At 46.2% G+C, this 25,225-nt stretch overlaps 1 protein-coding gene across 2 annotated transcripts in view; it reads left to right on the top strand.

Moving 5' to 3' along the window:
- FGF18 (fibroblast growth factor 18) overlaps positions 1-25,225 on the top strand; it is a 76,647-nt gene that overhangs the window by 38,133 nt on the left and 13,289 nt on the right. For both annotated transcript variants that reach the window (XM_072872563.1, XM_072872564.1), the window contains exon 4: positions 17,466-17,572. In XM_072872563.1, the coding sequence (XP_072728664.1) occupies positions 17,466-17,572 (107 nt within the window). The remainder of the gene's footprint in view (positions 1-17,465; positions 17,573-25,225) is intronic.

The following is a 25,225-nucleotide window of genomic DNA, read 5'->3' on the forward strand; positions in this document are numbered from 1 at the left end:
CTGTGAGGTGGAGCACAGCAAACATTAGCAACGCCAGTAGCATTGCATGGCCGTCTGGAAGAGGAGAGAAGAACCTGGTCCTCTAGAAAACTGCACTGAGCCTCAGGCTCAGCAGAAAGGTGAAAAATAATGACGTTCCGAAGAGGAGAAATTGCTGATGCATGACGCTTGGAAATCTGGAAGAGTCCGGAAAGGGAGCTGAAAATACCCCCCAAAAATGACTATCTGTGGCTTGAACGAAATAGTGTCCGATCAGCATTCAGAAACCGCTGAATTCAGGCCGTTCCAATACTGGCATTTTCCAGACTGCCTGCCAGTCGGATGCAGAGGAGAACACGTGTAGAGCGTCTGCGGTCTCAGCACTTGCAAGAAAGGGAAGGCAAGCTGGAAGTAAAGGGAGTGAGAAGGCCCAGTAAAAAAACCTCTTTTTTCTTACTGTGAGGAAGAGAGGGGGTATTGGGGTTGGAGGAAGATGGTTGTGTGGCTGCATTCTGTGAGCATCCCTTTTAATGAGCTGTGCCAGCAATAAATAGTACATGCTTTGGTCCCTGATGAATTTTAAGTATTTTCTGAATGCCCGTAACAGACAATTCATGCTTTTATGGTGACGTAGGAGCTGAGACCTTCTAAATGTCTCCTGAGCTTTGTGTCCCTGACTTCTGCTGTAGTTGCTCTGGGGATGTGCCTGTCCTTTGCCGGTGCTACCTGGAGTGGTTGAGCTTGAAGAATCACTGGGTAGTGCTCAGATTTATTTTGCCCTTGTCTCTGAGAGCTGAAATGAATGCCTAAAAGGCCTTTTCCTCCTCTGCATTTGCAGCTGCCAAAAAGGGTGCCTTTCTTCCCAAAGCAGTAAGAAAAAAATCCTGCCATCTGCCATGACCCTGCCTTCTTCTGGCTGTAACAAATTTTGGGCCTTCTCCAACAAGCAGTTTCGCAGTGATCACAACTGGATGGCAGCTGTGCTGGCTGGAAGGATCCAGCCCCAGGTAGTGCCATGGAGAGGAGTCCTTGTTCTCTGACGCTGCTTGGCTGCTTCTGTTCCTCATCCAAGAGCTGGGCTGGTGGGATGGAGGGGGAGTGGATGTTGTGCCTGAGCTGCACAGCGGTGACGCAAGCCATTGACGTTTGAGCATATGGTAGGCAACATACGCTTGGGATCCTGGCTTCCCGTTGGCGTGGATGGTATGGTTTGGTTTATACCTGATGCTCTCAAGGGCTTTTGGAAGGACAAGCAGGAGAGGACATGGGTGGTCGGATGTGACAGGGGAGCTCTAGCAGCAGGGGACATCACCCACAGCTGCTGGAGGCAGTGAAGACCTCACTGTGGAGAAGCTACAGGGAATGGCTAACAATAGGATGGCATGTAAACACCAGACACATCTAAAAAAAATATGTCCAAATGGCCTCAATGCTTGGCCAGGGACAGTCACGAGGCTCACTGTGTGTCCATGCCCCCTGTGTGGTATGGGTGTGAGGGGTATCCTCACCACAAAACCCCTGTTACTGCTCTGGCAGATTTTTGCAGCAGTGAGTGCTGAAGCAGACTGAGGGGTGCTTTGGGTTCCTAGTTTCAAATCACACATTGTGTTGAGGCAGAAGGTGAACTCTGCAGCTGCTGAAAGCTGGTCTTGCCCTTTTGGGATCAGTGATGTTGTCCCAAGTTCCAGCAGCAAAGGAGCTTGCCTAAAGGTAACTTCAGTATAAATTCCAAATAACGTTTCTGCTGGTTGCATGGAGGGATGACAGGACTGGATCTCTGTTACAACTAAGGCCTGATTATCCTCTTTCCTACACTCATGAAACTCCACCGACTTCAGCAGAGCCATTCCTGGAGCTCTTGTGTGAGACTGAAAGGAGATTAAGTGCCCAGCAGTGCCTCCCATTCCTCCTGTGTCTTGCACCTTTGTTAAGACCTTGCATTTCAAACCATTTTAGCTGGTGGGAGGCAAATCAAAGCTGTTAGGTTTTAGCCAGTGACAATGGTAGGGTGCTGTGTGGTGTGCCCAGCCCCTTGCCTTTGTGTGACGTTTGCTCAGTGGTGATTCTTGCCTTTATTTCATTTGCTTCTGCATCTGCATTTGTAACCATTTTTTCAAGTTAAGTTTCTTACTGGTGACTCATTAGGAGTAAATAGGCAAAAGGATATTGACTTTACACCTACTAATTTGGGGGTGCTAACAAGCAAATGTAAGAGCTATATGGTCATCTGGTAAGTTGTTCTACCTGGGAGGACTGGAGGAGGGGAGATAAAAAGCATTGCAAAGAAACTGCACTTTTGTTTCTAGCTACTAGCCTTGGTTGTTCTTGCAATCATAATGAGTTTAGGTGAACATTTGACGGTCACCGTGGCTGTAACCTGTTTTGAGCTTCACCAGGATTTTCTAGTGCTGGAACTATTAGACCTGCGTGGGCACGAGAAGAAGCTAAGATCCTAATTAGAAGATGCTAAATATGTTCGCTCATAAATGAGATGCCCTTTACGGTGGCTGGTGGAACAAACCCTTCTTCCTGTGGCATATGCGAGTGCAGGGCGGTGGATGAGTCAGGATGCGCGTCGCTGCCGGTGTTGGCGTGCTGCGTGTGTGCTGCACTCGGAAGGAGAATTAGAGACATATGGTAGCTTTAATATAGCTAGTATAGGTACCGACAGCAGGAAACATCAACAGTGAATCAGTGTGGCTCTGTGGACTGTGGCTGTTGGGACGGCAGAGGCTCATGGTCATGGCCATGGGCAGCTCACTCCTGCTGCGGTCTGTTCTCAGTTTCACAGCTGCTGGAGCCCAAGTCAGCTGCAGATGTGTCTGTCCCTCTCCAACCACATCTCTCATGCAGTGATGACACATTCTTAGGTATGCTTAAATCAAGACAAGGATGTCAGCTTTCTCGGGAAGAGCAACCTGTTGCAGGGGAGCTGGAGCACAGCTAAGGAGCGATAGTCTCTAGCCCTGATGGTCCTTCTCTGAGCAGAGGGTTGAGCTGGATGACCTCTGGAGAGCCTTCCCAGCCTAAATTATTTTGTGATTTGGTGAGTGTCTTTCAACACTGATTGTCAGAAAAGAACTGGCAGATAAAGTCATCAATGATCTGTTGCTTTGAAGGCAGTGGTTCTCCTTTGGATGCATTCAGTGGGACCCTTAGGAAGTGTCTTTTCATGGTTTGTCCCTCCCTTTCTCCTTGTGATTTTTGTATTGAGATTTTTAAGAATTTATATTATTTAAAAAATTGGATGTAGCCAAAGTTTTCCATTCTACCACTTTAGTCCTTCTGCCCTTTCCCTCAGCTTGGGGTGACCCACTTGCATCTGTAAAGATGATACTATCTGCACAAGGGTAGTTTGTACTTTATCTTAAAACTAGTTTGTCTTAAAAGGTGTGTGCTGTGGGAGTGGAGAGTCACACTTTGTACCAGTGCAATAACCAGCTATCATCTTTACTCCTTTCTGGACTCGAATCCAGTTTACTGTGTACTTTGAATGGAAAGGAGTCCCCAGTTCTGCTGTATCTGATGTCAGGCTCCCTTTCACTGGCTCCCGCTTTGCGGTTGTGACTTCCAGCCTCACTCTTCCTCCTTGGTGCCTGACCTGGCTGCAGCCAATATCTGTCTCTCAGCAGGAGGAATCTGAGGAAACACAGCAAACTTCAGTTCCTGGGGCTAAATTGTTGTGCTCTGTAACAGCAAACCGTGTTGAACTAACTGACAACCAGCTTTAAACGTACCCCAATCAAGCAAATGCATTGATTTATTTTTTCCTCTCTTATCGAGTGTTAAGCGGCTTCCAGCTTGGTTTCCTCCCCAAGAACTGGATAACTCATCTATTGCGTAGTAAAACTGATGGGCAGTTTTGACCTCTATACAATCCTTTCAGTATGTGGAGGGAGGAAGGAGTTTCTTATACTCGTATGAATGTTTGCCCACTTAAAAAAGGCAAAACAAAAAAAAGCCCAACCCAAAACCACACACAACAACAAAAGATGATCCATTTTCTCTGGATGTCTTTGAAAGAAGCTTAGTTTAGAGACAGACTGGAGAGAAAGGCTATTGATTTTGTTTGTCCTCCAAACAGACTGTGGTCAGTATATTTTCCCTGTTGGAAGCGGTTCAGGGCTCTGAATTTCCGTGTCAGCGTTTGTATTCTGAAGTGTAGTGGAGCTTTTGCTGCTTCTTCAATAAATAGTAAGCTGTAGGGAAAGGTAATGCTGGTATATATGTATTTCCCTCTGGATCTGCCCTTCTTTTCTTTTTCTTTCCTATATAACTCAGTCATGTTGCTGATTAAGCATTTACAAGTCCTTTTCACAGAACATCATGCAGGTTAGTGGCTTAAGCCGGGACTACTAGCAACAGTTTTGTAATCCCTGTCTTGCTTTTGCCAGTGCTGAGCCAGGTCCTTTCCCAGCCTCTTGCCTGCACCAGCACCCGTTGCTGTGCCTGGCGTGAGGAGAGATGCCTTCCTGTATACAGTAATAAACCCTCTAAAAAATACCATCCCCTCTTCTACCCTGATTATTCTCAACCTTTACATAGGAAAGCCTTCCTGATTTGCATTTAGTCTCCTGCAGTGAAACAGAATATTCTGTTTGGTGACTGCTGTAGTACTGGAAACGCTCTGCTCAGTACAGGTTTGCGTAGTTTTGTAGATGTTCTTGTAAAATGGCTTATGACAGCTGATGTGCCCTTTCTCTGGCAATCGCCTATCAAAGAGTGGCTTCAAGGGATGGAAATACCTGTAGGATGTGTTGATTGTCAGGTTTCTAAATGAACTCCTCAGAGCTCCTTTGAGATGAGTAGTACCAGTCGGCATCTCTCCATGCTGAGATGTCGACTGCGTTATCTCCTCCTAATTTAACAATAATGCTTCACACGGCATGTTTTTGGTTTGTATGCTTCCGCCTGCTTTGCAGCAAATTCAACACAGCAAGTTTGCTGCTGTCGGCCCATCAAAGGGCAGCCCGATAAACCCGCCGTGATGCAATCAGTCTGTAGGAAGAGGGTCACTGATGTTGGATACCAGTTGCTAAGCTCCCCTCTTGGCTTTGGCAGCATGAGCTTCATTTCTAACGCCCAGGGACAGACATTCCTCTTGGTCCTAATGCTGACCCCCTCTTTAGAGAAAGGGTTGGTCTTCGTTGCCACTGCCAGCCTCACGTCTGCTTCTAGCTGTGTTTTTGGTCAGGGTGGAGGCTGCTGGTACAGACGCATGAGAGCCTGCGGCATATGTGGTCTGCTGACAATTATGCAGCATCAGTTTCTAACTTAAGCGCTTAATTTCCCAGAGAGTAATAGCCCACTGCACCCCTAAAAAATAATGAATGGTGGAAGATGTATTTGCACAGGCTGTGCCAAGTCAAGCTGAGGTTGCAGCCTGCGTTGCGTGTTTAACTCTAGTGACTCCCTGGAGCAGGACTTTAAGGGTTCCCCAGAACCTTTTATTGCTATCTTTAGCCCAAACCCCCCTCTCCCTACATCTGAATATTCAATTACAGTAACCCTTTGCAAATGGCTCAGCAAACACCTCCGAGAGTGGTGAGAAAGAGAGACCTGTAACTGTTAAACCTCTGCACAAACATGAAGGCGAGGAGCCAACGGATGGAGATTGTGGGAGGTGATGGACTCACTCCCATCGATCCCCCAGCCCCAGGCAGGGTGTGAGCCTGCCCAACGCTGCCCAGCAGAGCCCAGCACTGTTTGCCCTGTGCATCCCCACGGCTGGAGCTGCTGGAGATGGGTCCCACAGGTGCTGCCCGCCAGCCTCCCTGGCTGCCCAGCTGCTCTGGGTGCTCGTGTCTGCCCTGGGTATCGGTGCTGCTGATTATCCCTTGGCTCCAGTTCCCAAGGCCTGCGTGGCAAGTGGTTCCCCCCATTTGCACCAGGCCATTGGGCAGAAGAGGGCAATGCAGAGGGGCTGCCATGCTGTCTGGGACAATTTAGTAATAATTATTACTAATACAGCCATAATATTCATCAATCTGCTACTTGTCTTGGGAGTGAGTAGTCCTGGGCTTGCAGTCTGAGCACAGACTGGTCTGTTTATTACTGGTCTGTAATAATATCTATTACACACTTCAAGGTTATCATGAAGCTTTGTTAATTAATAAGCAGAAAGTTTTGCCAGAGCGCTGAGCGGCAGGTGGTGTATCAGTAAAACGCGTTGTTGGAAACGTAGGTAGTCGCTGGGAAAGCGGCAATGCTATGTTACCCTATTGCAATGGCTTCCATAGGTGGTCTCTAGTACATTGTGATGGTGGATCAGGAATATGACAGTTTCTTGTTAATGATCTAAATCAAAAACTAAACACGCATAGAAAAGCAAAGATGTCGTTGTGTTTTAAGTGCCTGTAATCTGTTTCTAAGAGCTGGGTACCAAAATATCCCTTTGATTCTCAAAGGTAATTGTACCTCTTAATTAGCTGGAGAAAAAAACCCCACAGCCTGAGATCTTGCTATATAAATTATAATTAACCCCTTGGCACTGGAAGTTGAGATTTCCTGCCCCCGAGCACAAATGCAAAACGCATTAGCAGCACTTAACGTCAGGCACTTGCCCACCGCAGTGGAGGGGTCAGCTCGCTACCCCATAAATACTGCTGCACTCCCAAGTCCAGTAGGAAAATGGCAGGGAAGCCGCAGAAACCCGAGGGGAAGCACTAAATACACCATTTGAGGATGTTTGACCTGTTTTTTTTTCAGAGCTGCAAATGACCCAGCAGGAAGGACAACACAGGAAAAAAAAAAACCAAACCCTGGTGAGGAGATGGGAGCAAGGACAGGGATGCTTCCCGGCGAGTGGTTTTGTTAGCTGACATGGCTGATTGCTTCACCGTGAGAATGGCTCTCGGTGCTCCCGCCTCACACACCTCCAGTGAAATAATTGTCTGGTGCCAGACACACTTGGCTGTGCCTGTTGTATGCAGAGCACGCCAGCCAGGGGTCGGCCACCCACTGCTGTCATTCACCAGCATCCTGCTTTTTTGTCTCCTTTTCATTTGTGCCTGTTGGGGGATGAGCTTTAACTCTTCACACCGGAGGTGGACCTGCAGTGAAACACCAGGTCAGGGCAGCTGGAGGCAGGGAGGAGGGCAGCATGGCAGTTGCTGTGGGGAGGCTGGAGGCTGGCCTGAGCCTGCTTGCACCTGCGGCTCTTCCCTTCCCGCTCCCCTGATCTACAAAAGGTCTCTGCTCACTTCATGACCTTGGTGGAGGGCCAGGCCTGGCAGGCACCTGGATTTAGGGAAAGCCATCTGCTTTCCACACCAAGAGCTTGCACAGAAGCTCCTTACTTCAAGTTAGCCGGTTCCTTTTCTCCTTTGGGGTCCCAGATGGAGAAATGACTCTATTCTGCCATGGTTCAGTCCCAGGGTGGCTGCAGCTCTGCGCTGGGCTATAAAGCCCTTGCCCATAAGGTGTTTGCCAAGGGCTGTCTCTTGCCCCACGGGTTGTGTGGCCTGTCCTCGGGCTCCTTCGTGCTGGTGGCTCGACGGTGAGGGGTGTTGTGGGCACCAGCAGCTCCTCTTGCAGCAACAGTGGTCGGCTGAGCTCGGGTGGTGGCAGCAAGTATGGGGTGACTTGGCCACCGTGGCAGGTTTCTAAGGTGGCTTCATCCTCCCATGGCAAAGGTGAGGGGCAGCCCTGCTCCTTGGGCTTGGCACAGAGATGTGGCCATCAGGGCTGCCTTTCAATATTTCGAGTCTGCTATGTATGAATAGTGGTGGGGAATTTCCTTCTCCTGTCTGCTCCAAAGATTCTAGAAGGAGATAAAATAGGAGAGCAGTGAGGTGTCCCGGTGGGGAGGAGGGACGTGCGCGCTGGCATGGGGTAGCAGGTCCTGGAAGGAGGGTTTGTCCTTTGGGTTTTGTCCTTTGTCTGTACGTCTGAAGATTTTCGAAGTGAATTATGTGCTGATTGCAGAGCTGGTCAAGAGCCCTCCACGCTAAACGAGCTCTGTCTATCCATGTTAGGACAGGTACAGTCTGGATACCTACAGCAGTGGCGTCACCTACCAGCATGGCACCCACTGCCTCAAGGGACTGTGCCCTGTGTGGATCCATGGGGCCACCCCCTCCAGAGAGAGGGTGGGATGAGAGAGGGTGCAGAGAGGAGGGAAGGATGCTCTAGTGCAGGGAGGAGAGAAAAGGGCTGAGAAAATTTTGGATTGGAAACATGGGACTGAGTCTGAGCTTTATAGGTGACGTGGGTCTCTAGATAAATTGAAACTGGGATAAGTCACAAATAATATAGTACAGATTTTACACTGTCAATGCTGATTCTTTAAGCCCAGAATACCCCAAAATAAGCTATTAAGAGATATTGTCTCTCTTTTTTTTTTTTGCTGTTCTTGTTTATATTGCCACAGATGAGGACTGGCTTAGTTCTGTACTTGATTTACTTTTTGTATTAAGATTTAACATGAGATCTCCTTTTCTTAATCCAAACACTTATGGTTTGAATGCAGAATTATATTTGAGATTTTAAAAATACCTTTATTAAAATGTAAAACTAATTTTACAGGTCTGACAGGTCTTATTTAAATACCCAGTGCCAGATGCCTTTTGTCCCAAATGACTCTAGAAATGAGGGAAAAAAAAAAAGACTTTTAAAACTTCTCCTGCAATTAAAATGCAGTAAAAGTAAATAGTCATACCTATACTGTGGACTGGGGGTAATAGTTTAAGAAAAGCCCCGTGATGAATATCTTTCCAAAAATAAATATATGAAACCAAAGGTGCTAAAGGCAGAGTTAATGTGATATCTGAATTTTGTTGTTATTTCTGTTGCTCCTGCTCTGAGAATAGTTGAAACAATTGTGTTGTGTCTGTAAAGAGAGACCTTTTCAAAGGGACTGATGTGGAGGACCCTCTTCCAAGGTGCTTCACCCTAGAGACTCACTTTGGCTGCAGCTGGTTCCAGAGGTTGTGTCCCCCCAGATGCTATAGAAGATCAGTTCTTGTCCACCTCTTTCAACCCTTACCCAAAAATAGTCACACTCTCATACTCTTATCTAAGAGTGATGATTGTGTATACTTCATTTAATAGTATGTTATCTTTTATATGGCAGAAGTGACCATCAGCAGCACAAGCATTAAAAGGTCAGATATCTTTGAAATTGCGTTTGCACCCATTTATAAGAGCAAACCCTGTTTAAAATCTTAAAACATAGAGGAATTTTCCCCATGTGCCAGAACATTTTTTCTGGTAGGTTGTGCTGCTGCCTCCGCTCCTCTGGGTTCCAGAGCCACAAGAATCCCATTGAAAATACTGGAGCATCCTGCAACTTTATTTTCAGCATATTTTTTACTTGCTGGAAGAAGGGAAAGTTACAATGAGCCCCTTTCAGAAAATGCATGAGCATGCTTATATTCCTATCCATAAAATTAATTGTCATAATTTCAACTTTTACTGGAGGGCACAGAATAATAAAACCTGCATGGTAGAACATAGCATCTTTTTATATCGGGCATGGCTGATAATTCAACCAACACTGCAAATACTCTACATGTTTCTCCTGATTAGCCCCATTTTGGAGCACTCACAAATACAACAGTGGAGCCTGGATGGATTAACTTCTGGGGTATGTGTAACCATCAAGGTGTTGGCATACGGGAGAGATTTATGTGTTTGGGACTCCTTGGTAAGAGGATATGGTGGTGCTAACATCACACCTACTTCATTGCTGAGGATGAGCAGCCAACCACCAGGCTGCCCAAGAGAGGTGGGTGAGTGCTTCAGAGTAAATGTGGTCTGTCTTGTGCTTCTGGCCACAAATAAAGCAGCTTTGGAGAAGCAAGAGTACATGGGGTTCCCATAGCTGTCATTCTCCGCTTATTGTTATTTTTGTGTACATCAGTATTTTTGGGGGGTTCAGCTGAAACTGGGAACAAGAGAGTCAAAATAACTTCAGCAGGGTTTGTTCTTGTGGTAATTCTAACCTCTGCAGGATGGGAAAGGTTCACACTATTTCCAGACCCAAGAGACTCCAGTTCTTTGGATGCGTTTCAGTGAGGCACTCCGGGCCAGGTTCTGAGGTCCTTGTCTGTTGGGCTTGACTGTGTCAGTAGGAGTTTATTCAAATGAGAATGATCAAAGACATCAGGGTTTGGCCCTTTATTTTTCATTTTAGGTGCTTTTTCAAGCATTACAGAGCTGCTGAACTTTTTTGAGGCTCATCCTTCACTAATTCCAGACTCAGAGCCTGGCAACTTGTCAAGCAGTTTTCCTGCCTCTGTAGCAATACTGTCCACTTGAGCTGTGTTTGGAGGCAGCAAGACACCCTGGTGAGATAGAGGAATTTCTGTGCTAACATTTTTAACGTTTCTCTTTCCAGGCCTACTTCTTAGTCATTGCGAGTGTGCAGGTGGCAAAGTTCAGTGCAGAATTTGTTCGCTGCCGCTCCCTGCCCAGGCGTTTTTAAAGCGCACAACCTATTGCCTCCAGTTTTACTGAATCTTGTCTAAATAAGCTTATTCACCATCATTGAAGCAACTGCCAAAATATTTTTAGTGTCTCTTATGGCGAATTATGTATAAAACATCTGCAAGAGGCCAAGTCTGATTCCCCACTGCTTAATCCTGTTTTCTTAGATCTCCAAATGGGTGCAAATGGCTCTGTGTCAGAATGACAGTATTTTACATTCATTTTTATGTGGGTAAGTGATGACCAGACTCTGGGTAGTGCAGGCTTGGGCCAGTAACATGGTACTTACAATTTTAATATTGTCCTCAGATATTTTTTATTTTTTGCTCTTGACAGAATCACAGGTTCTGTGATTTATTAACTTTTTATTTAAGTTGGGTAAAATATGTAAGACCTGCCTTTATATTTATTCTGGTCTTACATCAGCTAAATTATCAAACAAATTTCGTGTGCGTGGACTGATTAAAGACCTCAAATTAGCAAATTTTCATTTAAGCTTCTCCCAGGATGTGCTGAATGGAATTATTTTATAGGGACCACATCTGGGAGCTTTGTCATCCTTCAGAAGCCACAGTGGGCAATCCTGAAAAAAGTGCTTTGTTTCAGAATATTCTTTTTTCCTCGATATTGCCATTCTGGCATAAGCAACACATCTCCTACAGGGTGGGGAGGCAGACTCTCCCCGACATGGTCCCTGAGATGCTCAGGGAACACCAGCAGCTCAGCATTGTTCCCTGGGTATGTTTTGTTAGCCACCACTGAACTGGTAGTGGGATTTTTTGGGTGGGTGTCCCTACAGGTGAGACCACTGTAATGGTGTGACAGGCTTTAATAGTGGAGGTTTCACTAGTATGCGAGTGATATTTTAGTACCTGAATATCTCAGTCTGTGCACCCCACGGGGTTAAGTGCCTGCGGCAGTGTGTCATGCTCGCACATCTGCCTTGGGCTGGGTACTCAGGCTGTCGTGGTTGGCACCAGCATGGATATTTCCGCATGTCTTGGCCTTGTGTCATGTAGACGTGCCCAGTGAGTGCTGAGGGGATAGCTCAGCATCCTGGAAATGGGACAGGACGCCTTCTTGGTGTTAGGTTGTTGTCTGCAAATGAGAGTGCCTGAAAGCATCTCCCGGAGACTGAAGCTCCTATTAGCTAGTGCAGAGGTGAAACCCAGAGGAAGGTGTCCCAGAGTGGGCTAGAAAGAGGAAATTTAGCCCTTGTTTCTCTGTTAAAAGTGCTGTGATCCTGCACTTTTCTCCATCACATCAGGCCCTCGGGGCGGTTGCAGGGTGAGGAGACAGCCCTGCGGAGGGCTGGGGAGGGGGAAAGCTCAACACCTCCATGTCTGAAGCGGTGCTCCCAGTGTGTCCAGCCATGCAGCCAGTGCCAGAGGCGGGACCCTGAAGCCATGTAGGGGTCTTTATCAGCACTCGAGGGACTTCCGATGTGTGTGAAGTCCTTTGTGTGAAAGTATTTGCAGGATCAGGTTGCTGCAGTGTAAGTGCCTTTGAGGTCTTTGCGACACTATAGATTTTCTTCTGATGTCTCCCATGCAAATATTTAACCTGTCTAGTTCCTGAGAGCTACTAAGGCTGTTACGTGGATGGCAGGTTGTCTCTGCAGTCTTTCCTTTGTTCACACAGAGCCCTCTGTCCTGCTCCCTTTCCCGCCCCAAAATCGGGCATGGAGAAGTGCCGTGGGGGACTTGGCACTTGGCGTTTATTGAAGTGTTGATGCTCTGAGGGGCTTATGCGCTCCAAATCATGTCTTTTTCCCTAACTGCATCTCATCAGCTAACCGAGTAAAGGATATGATATTTAAATGAGGTTTGAAAGAAAACCTCATTTAGAGAGATGGCATTTTTAAAAGCCTGGGTTAAGGCTGGGCGTGCTGCTCCCTGTGCAGTCCCCCTGCTCTAACACCAGGTAGTTCCCTTGCTCATGCAAAGTGATGGCTTAAAAAGAAAATACCTGGAGCCTGGATCTTGGAGCTGCTCTTACTCCTCCTCCCTACAACCATCGTTTTTAATAATTTGACATACATATCCTATGCTCGCTTAAGACAGACTCAATGAGCTAATTGCAGTGGTATGTGGGTCAGAGCTCTGCCCTCCTGAGCACCAGCCTTATTGATTTTGGTGGTTACTCCTGATTTGGACCTGAATAATTGAGAAGGGAGTTGGGTTGTATGGGTTATAACTATTTAAAATGATACAGTTTGGAGGAATATACAAGTGTGCAAACAAAACTTGAGGATGCAGCCTAGATTCCCTCACTTGTTCATAGCCTGTGGGCTTTATTAGACCCTCCAGACTTTACCTAATTTTGGCATTATTCCCTCGTCATTACATCATGAATGTGAAGTGGAGACAGGGTCATTCTCTCCTATGTTGTGGTCATGTAAGGGATTCACATGGTTTTGGTAGGGGGCAGGCCGTGTTTGAACAGGTTTCAACTGTTTTAAGCACCCGTGGCCATGCTGGGGTTCTTGCTGGAAGATTCAGTCTTACCAGAGAGTAAATTTTACTCTCCCATCAGATGTGATATATGCTGTGAACTATGGAAATGCACTTTGTCTCGGTTCATAGTATCAGAGCTACTAAACTGGAAAGCCACTCTGCATCACAGATGCTGTGGTCCCAGCCTCGGCATATCTGTACATCCTTCCTCTTCATTAACTGGAAATGGTTTCAAGTGCCGAGAATAGTTTCCCTGACTTTGTAATTGCATGACAAAAAAAAGTACCACAAAAGCAACAAAATCTTTGTCCCCTCTGAGAGCCTTTTCCCCAGGAAATCTGTTTTAGCTGGCCTGCTTCAAGATGCCCATGGGCAGCATAAGCGGCTGTAGTTTCTTTTTCTCTGCACTTCCTTCTGCAGGATTTATACCTGAAAAAAAAAAAAAAAAGGCAATGGAGGATAGACTTGAAATATCCAGTCCTTCTGCACCTTCATTGTGTTTTCCCCTTTATCTCTTTATTTACTTGAAACTGGCTGGCACTTAGGCTTTTGTGGTAGGTACATGTAAACCTCACACTTCTCAGGTGCCCTCTTTCTCCTTTTTTTCCCTGTGCTTTTCTGGCTCCCATCCTCCCACTCCCAGGAAATATTTGAAAGATAATTTGGCATATTTTCTGCCACCTTCACATATCTCCCTGACTTCATGTTTTCTTAGCTGGAAGATAGCTTTTCAACATATATATGTAATCCTTTTCACCTAGACATGTGAGGAATTCCAATCTCTTCCAGTGGGAGTTTTCAGGAAGGTTTAGGTTAAATGGGCCAATAAGGCAAAAGCATGTAGCAAAGATCTCACCCTCTAAAGACATCTTTTCTCTTTAGCTCTTTCGCCCCCCCCCCCCCCGAAAATACATCAGAATATCTAGCTGTCAAAGAATTTAAACAATAATACCTGATCTGAAGGCTAGACTGCAGGGCTTTTGAAAATAAAGATTGTAATCTCTCTACGGTGTATCCAGGGACTAATGGAGCTGGAAGGCAGGTGTCCTGAGCAGCAGACTGCCATGGGGACACTGCTCTTATTTTACCTGAGCTCTCAATGGAAATTCTCTTGGATTTTCCCTGGCACTTTCGTTGTGGCCCTAGCATCTTTATCATAGAAACAAGACAGCAAGCCAAGTCCAGTTTACGTTAATTTAAATCCTGTTGGTGGTGATTGAGCTCTTCTCCTGCCATGTGTGAGTGGGGTGGGAGACCTCAGCAGCCCCTTCTGCTGGGCCAGCCTCCATCCCGCAGAAACTTGTTGCAGCGTTCAGGGCTGGGATTCATCCCAGCTGATTGTAGCTGACTAGATGAGTTGTCCAAGGTCCCTGTCTGGGCTCCTGAGAGAATTTAGGGAGAGAGGGGCAAATCCTCCCCTATTTAGATGCTGCCTGTAAAAAGGAGAATCAGCTGTAAGGGGTACCTTAGGCTGGAAGCCAACTGGGTTATGAACGCAGCCCTAAAGCTGCACTGATGTCTCGTAGGAAAGGAGGTCAAGGGTCCCTAGAAATAAGAATGTGTTTCCAGCATCTTAAGACTCAGATTTTTCAAAAGTGGGTACCTATGGGTGGCCTTAGCCTGTACTTCAGCAGCTAGGGTCACAGTGGGAAGCAGGCAACATCTGCTGAACCTCCTTCCCTCTGCTCCCCACTCCTAGACATTGGGTGCAGGGGCACCTGGGGCTCTGGGGCACGTATGCCAGGGTATTTACTGGTGTGGGTGTCACACTGGGTGCTTGTCCATCCGCTGCTGCTCCGTCCGTGCTATGGCACTAGCCTGGGAGGGATCTCAGCGCCTGCCTAACCTTTGCAGCCTGCAGGAAAGGTGACTTCCATTTAGTTCTAAATTATGATATTATTTTATTAGATCTTTAAACTTTATTTAAATTCTTTATTTAAAAAGGGGGAGGAAGGTATCATATTTTAATTAGTAGCGGTGTCAAAGGAGACCTAGATTAATTATTTGAAATCACTCCATCCAGATGGTTTTAATTTTCACAGCAGGGAACCGGCATCTTTTTAAGGTGATATTTTTCAAATTAAAATCAGCTTGGATATTACTCATACTGCCTGCAGAGTAATAGGGTGGGGAATGCGAGCCAGTGTGCCCCATGTTTGTCCATCTGAGCATGGGCTGCCAGGGGGGACCTGCGTCGGAGAGGTGTGGGTTGCCGACTGTCTGGTGAGACTGCGGATCAAGACTCTCGCGTTGGAATGCTTTATCAACGTTAGCTCCTACTTTGGCTGGCCAAACCCCATATCTGATATTCAGCGTTATTCTTAACAGCTTTAGTTGCAGTGCTGAGACTGGAATGGACAGGGAATGCCTTTCAGCTCAGATGGGAACTTGGTGTATCTTGTTCTTGCTTGTGGGCAAGCTATGGAGCCCTCGCTTGACCCCTTCGGTGGGTGGCCCCGGGTCCGTTTGTGTGCCTGAGTGGGTGCGACACTGTAGATCTGTGGGCGACTCCTTGGTGCTCTGGGTGTTGGCCGTGGTCCTTGGGACAAATCTTTGGGACATCTTGTGCTGGCTCCATAACCTTTCCTCGTGTGCGGGCTGCTGCTGTCCCCATTTGAGGTTGACCATTAGTCCTCTCTAATGCCCTTGCTCATTTGAGGGGAAGATCTTTCATAGTCACCTCTTTAAAGATAATACCTTTGGCTATTCCCTTGTCTATTAATGCTGTGTTGCATCTGAGCAGCCTCCCTGAACTTTGTGAAGCAGTGGGTGTTCACCAAGTTATACACCATGTTGCTCATCTTCCCCTTGAAGACCCATCTTTGACCCTGTGCCATCTTCCCCCATCCTGGCTTTGCTCATCTTCATATCCTTACTACAATAGGATATTTCTGGTTCATGTGGCCCTTTCTCACTTAAGTGGTCACTGGTTTGATACCACCTTGGCAGGTGTGGAGAGAAAGCCTGCAGCACCCGGCTGTTGCTGGCAAGCTGCTCTCCATCACAGATACCCAAAAACATGGTGCCTTTCTGAAAGACTTAGATAAATATCCATATTTATGCATGATTGCAAGAAATATTCTGCTATAATACAGGCATTATCCCACTTGCTGTCAGGAAGAAGTTATTCTTTAAATATCCCCTGTGATAAAGGTTTAACAAATACATCTAAATAAATGTAAGCAGCTGGTAACTGAAAAACCCTGAACTTGCGCATGTGACTGAGCTGCAAAGGGAAAACTTCATTTAGGGCCCTTGTGAGTTAAAGGTTTGTGATATTTGCACTGCTGCAGAAGCCAAAAGCTGACTTTACAATTGGGAAAAATATTAATGTGTTTAAATGAAACAAACTCCTATTTCTATCCCCATGGTAAATCCTTACAGTGAACATATTTGCTCTTAGAGGGTTTTAAAGTTTGAAAAATGAATGCCAAAAAGAATGTGACTTTTTGCAGCACAGATCAAACATTCTCCAGAGTTTGGCAAAAGCCGTGTTTCTACGGTAAGGCTCGGGTCTTACAGGCGTGAGTATTTCCAGAGCAGGACCATGGATTTGCACTTGCTGACACTTACACATTCTTGCATTGTGTTTCGACCATGTCTCCTTTCCCCCCCTGCATATGGGAGATGGATCTGAACCAAAATGTCCAGTCTGCGTGTTCCTGCCTCTCCAGGGAAATTCCTGGAATCCGAACCTCGAGCATGACTGGAATTTGTGTTTAGATCAGAGATGGAATAAAACGCTGAATTTGGACGTGTCTAGATTTTCGAGATACTGATGGCATGCTACACATCTGGGTGGCAGCTCGGCCACTTCTGCAAATACAGTTATGTCAGGGCAGGTGGTTTATGAAGATGCAGCAGAAATCTGTCCTCTACCATGGCTCCTGGCAATGCTGCAAACCAGCTCTGGCCTCAATAAATGTGTAAGGCACTATGAGATTGGCCATATTTCTCCCATCTAGAGCAGGAGTCACGGACCTGGACTGCCAGAAAGCAATTAGTGACCTCCTGGGAACATAACTGGACACATAGAGGATGTCTGCAGGGCGAGTGTTCATCAGACAGAACAAGCAGTGCCGAATTTCTCCCCTGCTAGCTGTTGCGGTGATCTTCAGGAGATCACTGCGATGTTTTGCACCACAAGTGTGTGGCTGGATCACTCCTGTGAAATGTTTGAGGGCTGCTGGCTGTGGGGAAAGGATTTTCATTCTTGTCATGTTGATCTTTTATCTTCATGAGAATAAAATCCATGTTCTTACCCTCCAAGAACCCTCCTGCAGCGTAAAGGAGAGCTTTAGCATGGAGCTTTATATTGCTGATGGGGTGGTGGGGTTGGTGTGGACTGATAGAGCATGCACGGGTATGTTCTGTGCTGAACTGGCATTAAATCCAGAGCATCCGCATAGGAGTCAGTGGAGACACGTCAGATCTGCACCTGTGACCAAGCTTGGAGCTCAGCCCATGGGCAGTTCCCTTGCAGAGCACCCCAATGTGGTGTGGTTCAGGTCAAGGTAATGGGACAATGCGCTGATGAGCTCTGCATGCTCTGACTTAATGGGACCACATTGGTAAATGCTTTTTTTCTTCTTCCTTTACAAGCCCAGCTTCTAGTGGAAACAGACACTTTTGGCAGTCAAGTCCGGATCAAAGGGAAGGAGACAGACTTCTACCTTTGCATGAACAGGAAAGGCAAGCTAGTGGGGAAGGTAAGTGTTTCTTATTAATTCATTTGTAACATGAGTGTTACCTTTAGCAGCCTCCTCAAGGCTGTAATGATGTATTCGAGCTTCGCCTGTCAGCCCCAAATGAAAAGCAGGACAGAAGGATGTGGGGTTTGCAAGGCAGCCCGTGCCCTTCCGAGCCGTCCCCCGCGTCCATAAAACCAAGCTCTGCAGCCAGCCCTGGGATTTTCTGATGATGCTTTGGATGCGGATGGGTTTGCGCTTCGCAGTTGCATTGAATTGACATGAGGTGTCATCTCGGCATCCCAGTGTTGTGGCCACCTCCACAATAACTTCGTTGCTTGATCTTTCTTTGGAGTGAAATTCAAAATAAAAGGGCAAGTGGAGCACTGTGCTGGGGAGGTTAGTGCTGGGGAGGTAGGCAACATAAGGCTCTTCTCAGTGGTGAGCCAGGGGATGGTGTGGCAGAGCTAATACTGGAATCCGAACATCGTACTGGGGCTGGGCCTCATGGTTCTAGCGTTACAGGAATATCTTATTACTTTGGACCCCCGCACAATGGAAGCATGTAACAAATTACAGTGTGTTCACCCATCTAGCTTAGCTTCTTTGCTGAAGTAATATTTTTAATGTATTAACTTGATTTGGAACTTAGGCAGTTCTTCTGTATTGTTGGCGAACCTAGAAGCTGGCTAACCAGGCAGGAGCTTGCTCAAAGCTAAAATATCACCAAAAAATAAATATAAAATAAAATATCTCAGCCCTCAAGGGCCCCCTCCTCCACTGCCTGCTCTTTGCACCACCAGGAATTAAAATCTGGCATCTTTGTAGCTGTGAAAAAGGGAAGCTGATATTTGTTTTGAGTGAACACAGCGAAAGCCACGCTCCCAAACAGAAACCAGAAACCACATTGCTCTGATGAAACATTATTTACTTTTGTGGTCCCAAGAGTGACACTTGCGGGACAAGTGTCTTCCCCGGAGGATCCCTCCTGCCACTTTTGTTTTCCTCGTGAGCAGCGCAGATGCTTCTGTCGAGACTAAGCCCAGATCTTTGACATGCAGCCACTAGCCGTGGCAGCCTGCCTGACCCACTGCAGAGCTGCATTGGAGAAGCAGGCAGCATCCAGGACGCTGCTCGAAATTGGTGGGGACTTGGAAATTGGTGCTCTGGAAGGATTGAACCAAAGCAGCTGGTTCTCTCTGTTTCCTGCACTTCTGCAGTGCAATTACTGCTCTGAATGAGACACTGTTGTTTGATCTTGGACAAGGAAATGTGTTTTTTAACTGGACTTAGACCTCTCAGGATACATATGGATGCTTTTGAATATTGCACGGAACACAAACCTGGCCTTTTTTTTTTTTTGTGCCTTAATTTTCCATCCTTTAAATGTGATAATAGCATTTTTCCCTGAAATGTTATAAGGATAATTTTGTTAATGTTTATGAGGTGCTGATACCACAGTAACGAAGACCTTAGAAGCATCCAAATTAGATGGGGTAAAATGAGCATGAAATCTTACCTTTTTCTTTAATCGACCTTACCCTAGGGTCGATCAGCAGGGGTACACAGTGCAACTCACATCCCTTCCTGGTCTGCACTGAGTGTCCAGGAGCGTCCTGGAGCAAAGTCAGAGGCTGTTTTTCAAAACGTGTAGTATATTTTGGCAAGATTCATCCCTTGATTTGGCCCCTTGGGCACCAAGGAAGGACAGTTCTTTAGCTTGTCACCTTTCATGCAGCATAAAGCTTTTGTTTTTTTCTTGATGTGCTTTTTATAACATTAAGATGGCAAATGGTTTGTTAAAAAAAAAAATATCTATTATTGTAAATATGAGTCTTCCCACCCCAGACTGCTGACAAGTTCATAAACCAGCCGACATGAACAGGAGGGGGTATGGAGCATGGCATTTGGAAGGAAAATGTTCCAGACGTGTTGCCCATATTAACAGCTTCTCATGAGCAAAAAAAAGAAAATAATAGCATGTCTTCTTGATACCAAAGAGTGTGGTTTTAATGAGTATCATAGCTTCAGCTCTTTTTGCGGCAAGAGTTTGAGGGAATGCTTTTTAACTTGAATGCTCTAAACAGCTAGTAAACCCCAAGGAAAACATTAGATAAAAGTTACGCCTGGGCTTATACAAATATTTAAGTTCAGTCTGGGGGTGGAGGGGAATGAAACCAATAAACTGATTGTTTCACGGTTACCCTGGTATGATCATTTGGCAAGAGAGGAGCCATGGGACCAAACTGGGTCTTTTTCTCTGCTCATTTCCTATTGCCTTACACTGCATATTCCCTAACAATACCAGCATATGCCATCTGGCTTTGTTCTCCTCAGTCAGCAGTTTTGGATCCTCCCCAGTTGAAAACCTGCTTTGAATTTAGTCCTTTTTGTTTCTCATAATCACCTGCAAAGAGTATTACAGACCGGAGAGCAGGTTGTTGTTCTCAGCTGGAACTGGTGTCGAATGCTTGCTCCCACCTCGGAGCCGGTTGTGTTGCAGGTCAACAGACTAACCCACAGGGCTGAGAAGAGCAGCCTTTGTGTCTTTTTATTTATTTATCAGAAATCACACCTACGCCAGCTTTTCTGAGTGGAAGCCATCTGATGGAGCTTTCTCAGGAGCTCCAAACATTGTGTTTTCCTCCTCACTTGGTTGTTACCCCATGTGTGTTCATGGCCAACGTTGGCCAAAGGGCTCGGAGGTGTTTTGGGCAGGCTTCTAACTTTATTTATTGTCACAGCATGCAACTGCTGAGGTCACTGACACTCTACATGCTGCTTATGAAAACTGGAGACAGGGCAGGTGTTGTACAGGGAGTGACTTTTCTGTTAAAGGCGACCAGCACCGGGGGAAAACAAATTGGATTGTGTTTCATCATTGATTCCTGGTGTTATGTTGAAGAAGGCCAAGAAAGATTTCATTTGATTTTTTCCTTCGGACTGTATGTTTTTTTGCATGTGGGTTTTTGCCACTATGTATACACACGTAGAAATTGTAGGTCCTGAGTTTTCTGATTTTGCTAAAGTTTTCTATGGACCGCTGAAGTTTTCTATGGACCACTGGTGGAGTTATATTACAAGGAGAGAGATTAAAATAGGAAAACTCAGAACAGGAACACTAGGTGCTTTTCTTAAAAACTTTTTTGTCTTATTTTATTATTATTACTGTTTGTTTATCTCAGGCTTCTGTCGTGGTTTAACCCCAGCCAGCAGCTAAGCACCACACAGCCGCTCGCTCACTCCCCCCTGGTGGGATGGGGGAGAGAATCGGAAGAGCAAAAGTAAGAAAACTCGTGGGTTGAGATAAAGACAGTTTAATAGGTAAAGCAAAAGCCACACACTCAAGCAAAGCAAAGCAAGGAATTCATTCACTCCTTCCCATGGGCAGGCAGCTGTTCAGCCATGTCCAGGAAAGCAGGGCTCCATCATGCATAATGGTTACTTGGGAAGACAAACGCCATCACTCCAAACACCCCCCTTCCTTCTTCCCCAGCTTTATATACTGAGCATGACGTCATGTGGTATGGAATAGCCCTTTGGTCAGTTGGGATCAACTATCCTGGCTGTGTCCCCTCCCAGCTTCTGCGCCTGGCAGAGCATGGGAAGCTGAAAAGTCCTTGACTAGTGCAGCAACAACTAAAACATCTCTGTATTATCAACACTGTTGTCAGCACAAATCCAAAACATAGCCCCATACCAGCCACTATAAAGAAAATTAACTCTATCTCAGCTGAAACCAGGACAGCTTCTTACAAACACAGGGGAGAAGAGGACTCTGAAAGGTTCAGCTCTCCTTCCAAGGAGAGGCCCAATGTGACTTCTCCACTTGTGACAAGGCACAATGTGGCTGGTCACCTAGAACACAAGAACTCTGAATATTTGCAATAATTCAGTGTTAGGGGGAGAAGAGGAGCTAATGGTCTCTTTGGAGGAGCTTTGAGTTTGTAACTGTGGTTCTCTTGGGGAGTCTTTCTGTGGTTTTTCTCTCTGCTCCAGCTTCTCTTATCTCATGCATTGAGATAAGGATGTCAGTTAAGTGGGGACCTCATGTTTGTAAAAGGTTGTCAAAGATAAGTCTTTTAAGTCTTGGGAGCAAGGAAGAGCAGCCCAGGGTGTGAGCAGGTGGCTGTTAATTAGGTTGGCCACCTCTAAGCATTCTTGCTGCGCCTGTCCTTACAACAAACTTGTGCTATCTAGAATTGCAGGACGCTGCAGAGATTTCCTTTCCCTACCCTGGCCCAGTCCCTTTGTCAGGAGGGCATTTGCAAGAGATCAGCGATCTCTGCAAAGCTTAAACTGGAACTGTCGGCCCCATTACAAGATGACCAAAGCCCTGCCCCTTCCTTTAGGCACTGCTAAGGCTAGTGGCTGGTATGTGGCAATCAGAGCATCTCCTAATCCCTAGGCACTGTTGCCAGGGAATTTCTCATGGTTCTCTAGCAGCCACCCGTGGGACCATGCAGTCTGGTCGGCACTAGTGCTCAAGTTATAGCAGGTATCTGTAATGGGAGTGTTTTGCACTCCCAACTCTAAAGTGAGAGGAGAGAATAGGCCTGTTTTTCTGAACTGACCAAGGGCAGAGGAGAATGGACCTTGGCTTTCTGCGAAGCTGCCGAGTAGGGGGAGAGGCTGCTTATTGCAGCCCGTGGCAAGGGAGACATCAGTTTTCAGAGCAAGATATAGATGCAGGGCAGGGAAGTAATGACTGGAAAGAATACAGAAGATTTTAGAAGAATGGGCAAAGAGCTAAGCATGTCTTTGATTTGATCCAGAAATTTCTTCAGAAGATGCTCCAAGCAATCCCACTAATCCCGCTAATCTTCCATGGCATTAGGTGGATTACATCTTTTCCAGATCCAGCAGCAATATTGTTTCCTGTTGGTTCTCTCTATTGTTCTCTGTTGGTTTCATTTTGAGAACAGCTCCATCTCTCTGTGCGTTAAGTCACTCCTAGAGCTCTTCCAGGAAGGAGAAGCAGGTGGTGGGTGCTGGAGCCATCTCCTCAGGGTGGGGTGGGACTCAGAGTGCAGGTGGAGTCAGGACAGAGTGGAGACTGTCAGGTGTGTGCTGTGCTCCTGTGTGATGCTACTCCGCATAACGTGGCTGTAATCTTTACACTGCAAGTCTGCAGGAAACTCCCGCACCACTGTAAATGGGGACAAGTCTGTCTTCTGAGATAGGATGTGGATACGGAGGAAACTCCAGAAATAGGGGCAGAGTTAGAAAAGCAATAGACAGAATGGGGTCTATCACAGGTATTATCCCTGCCAGCTCTACAGAAAGCGAGAGCAGTAAAGTTGTATCCCAAGAAGTCCCTGCTCATTAAATCAGTTCAGCTCCTTCTAAGAATTCAAGCCTGAGAGCGTGCAATACTATAAAATATGTGTTTTCCCACCAAATCTGCATGCTGACTTGCACCATCTCTCCTTGGGTTTTCTTTGAAAAACCCTCAGCGACTTGGTATACACACACTCAGAAAATCATTATGGTATATATGCATTACTTTTGAAAAAGTATTTTAATTAGTTTAGTTTTATTTCTCCTTTCTCTATGTTTAATGTGAACAGTGGGAAAAAGCTGCTGCTTAAAAAGTAGGACCCCCCCGGCTGGTTGGGATGGCTGAAGCATTGCTTCAGCTTGATGACAGGTAACTTGGGTGCTTTCTGGGAACAGCTTTGCTCATGCTGTGTCTGTAGTGCTGAAGCCCTCCCGGTGCTCACAAAGCACAGACGAGCAGTGCTGAGCTTGTGCCCTTGAGCATGATCCAGCTCCTGAAGAAAAGCTCTGCCAGCCAAAGTGTGGCTGTGCCAGGGGCACGTCATCTGCGCCAGGGGCTGGAGGTGGCATGTCTCTGCGGGCCACCATCACCTCTCCCCCACCCAGACCATCAGCGCTGTGCTGATAGCACTTACAGTATAGACCTGCTTCTGAGACTTAAGATTTTTTCTGGTGTGATAACTGCTTTCCACGCCAATATATTTCTTAATGTTACCAGAAAGTTGCTAATACCATATGGCAAGGCTCTCTGTATTTTTGCAGGACAACAAACAAATTGTTGCTAGATGCCAGACTGCTCTGGCAGAGCTTTATCACTGATGCCTGCCAGCAGTAGCCTTTAGGGGATAGTAATAATTTGGGGTTGTTTACATTACAGCTTTAAAATAGGGGTTTTCTTGAAGCATGTGTGTGTTTAGTCAGGAAAGTTGGCTAAAAAAACTCTGACAGCATCAAAGAGTGAAGGTGCTCGCTATGGCCCATGCATGCGGTCTGGGCCCTTTATAATAGCTCCGGCCTTACAGGAGAGAGCACGTGTTGTGTTACAGGAGCTCCAGGTGGTTCATTGGGAGCCTTCCTTTGTAGGACAAGGAGACTTACCTGGGTAGGAGACAACAGCTGGGTTCTCCAAAGCCTTATCAGTGTATCTGGGCCAGCTTTGTAATCAGTTGACTTTGGTGAAGGCTGAGGTTGAGCTTTCTTGAAAAGCTACCTTTGAAACATCAATGGTGGGAAACCAGTGCCTTACTGTAAAGCTAGGGGTCTGTGTTAGCCTGAGACAAGGAGAGTCAGGGATGAGCTCCGAGCCTGATGCCCTTCGCGTGCCCAAGTCCTGCGTGGCATTTGGCCTGAGTATTCCCCGGTGCCAGGGTCTGTCCCAACACCCAAATGTGCTGCAGAGATGTCGGGAGGTGGCAAGGGCAGAGGGGCACTCAGAGGTTTGCACTTTGAAACTTCGATGCAGTAGATGAGGTGTTTGCACTCCTCTGCTTGTATATTTAAAACCACACGTAACTGCATATTGGATTTGGGGCAGAACTCTGAGTTTCACAAGGTTTTGATGCATATCCAGAATTTTTCCCAGAGTTGCACGGTATTCGGGTTGCTTGAAAGGGGCTTGTAAAACCTAACAATTTCTGGGGCTGAATGCTGAATTTGCAACAAAAACACGATCAGAATTAGTGGGGTGTCGGGTTTAATAGCATGCATTTTGCAGCTCTCTCTGTGACATGTTCAGCCATAAACTATTCTGACTTGGCATCTCATGTGAAAGCAAAACTTGCCATGGCTTTTGCTGAATGTCACTCAGATCTCATTTTGAACTGCAGTCTGGTTCTTCATATAGGGTGGGATTGGTCCTTTTTTGAAGTGAACTGTTCCCAGGCATTCGCTCCCCTGTGGGCTTGTTTTAGTTTGTCATCTAAATAAACATCTTAAATGGAACCTGGAGGCAAGCAACCTTGGACCCTGTCATACTTTGAACAGGGTCCTGATCCGAAACCAGCCTCAAGTGTCCGAAAATCTTGGATCAGGACCTGCAGGATTGCAAAGGTCTTAAAAGCAATGAGATGACAAAACCAGTTTTCTTTTGGTTGAGCCATTAGAATCTTCTGCATTCATGTAATCAGGCTTTTTCCTGCAACCAGTGGAAAAAATTTTGAATTATTGTTCTGAAAACTTAGAAGCTGAGATTCTCATGAAATTAAAAGCAGAAGTGGAAGCTAAACTCAGCAGTCACCCTCCTCCATTCTCAGCCCCCAAATATCACGAGGCTTTTGGTAACACTGCAACCTTTCACAACTGCTCCTTTCCAATTGCTGGGCGACCTGAAGCATTGCTTTCAAACTTTTGTGGATGCTGGTGGAATTTGTGTCATCTAGTTCATTTGTTGCAGTT

Source organism: Ciconia boyciana, chromosome 9 (genome assembly GCF_034638445.1).
Source record: "Ciconia boyciana chromosome 9, ASM3463844v1, whole genome shotgun sequence".
In the NCBI taxonomy this organism is placed as follows: domain Eukaryota; kingdom Metazoa; phylum Chordata; class Aves; order Ciconiiformes; family Ciconiidae; genus Ciconia; species Ciconia boyciana.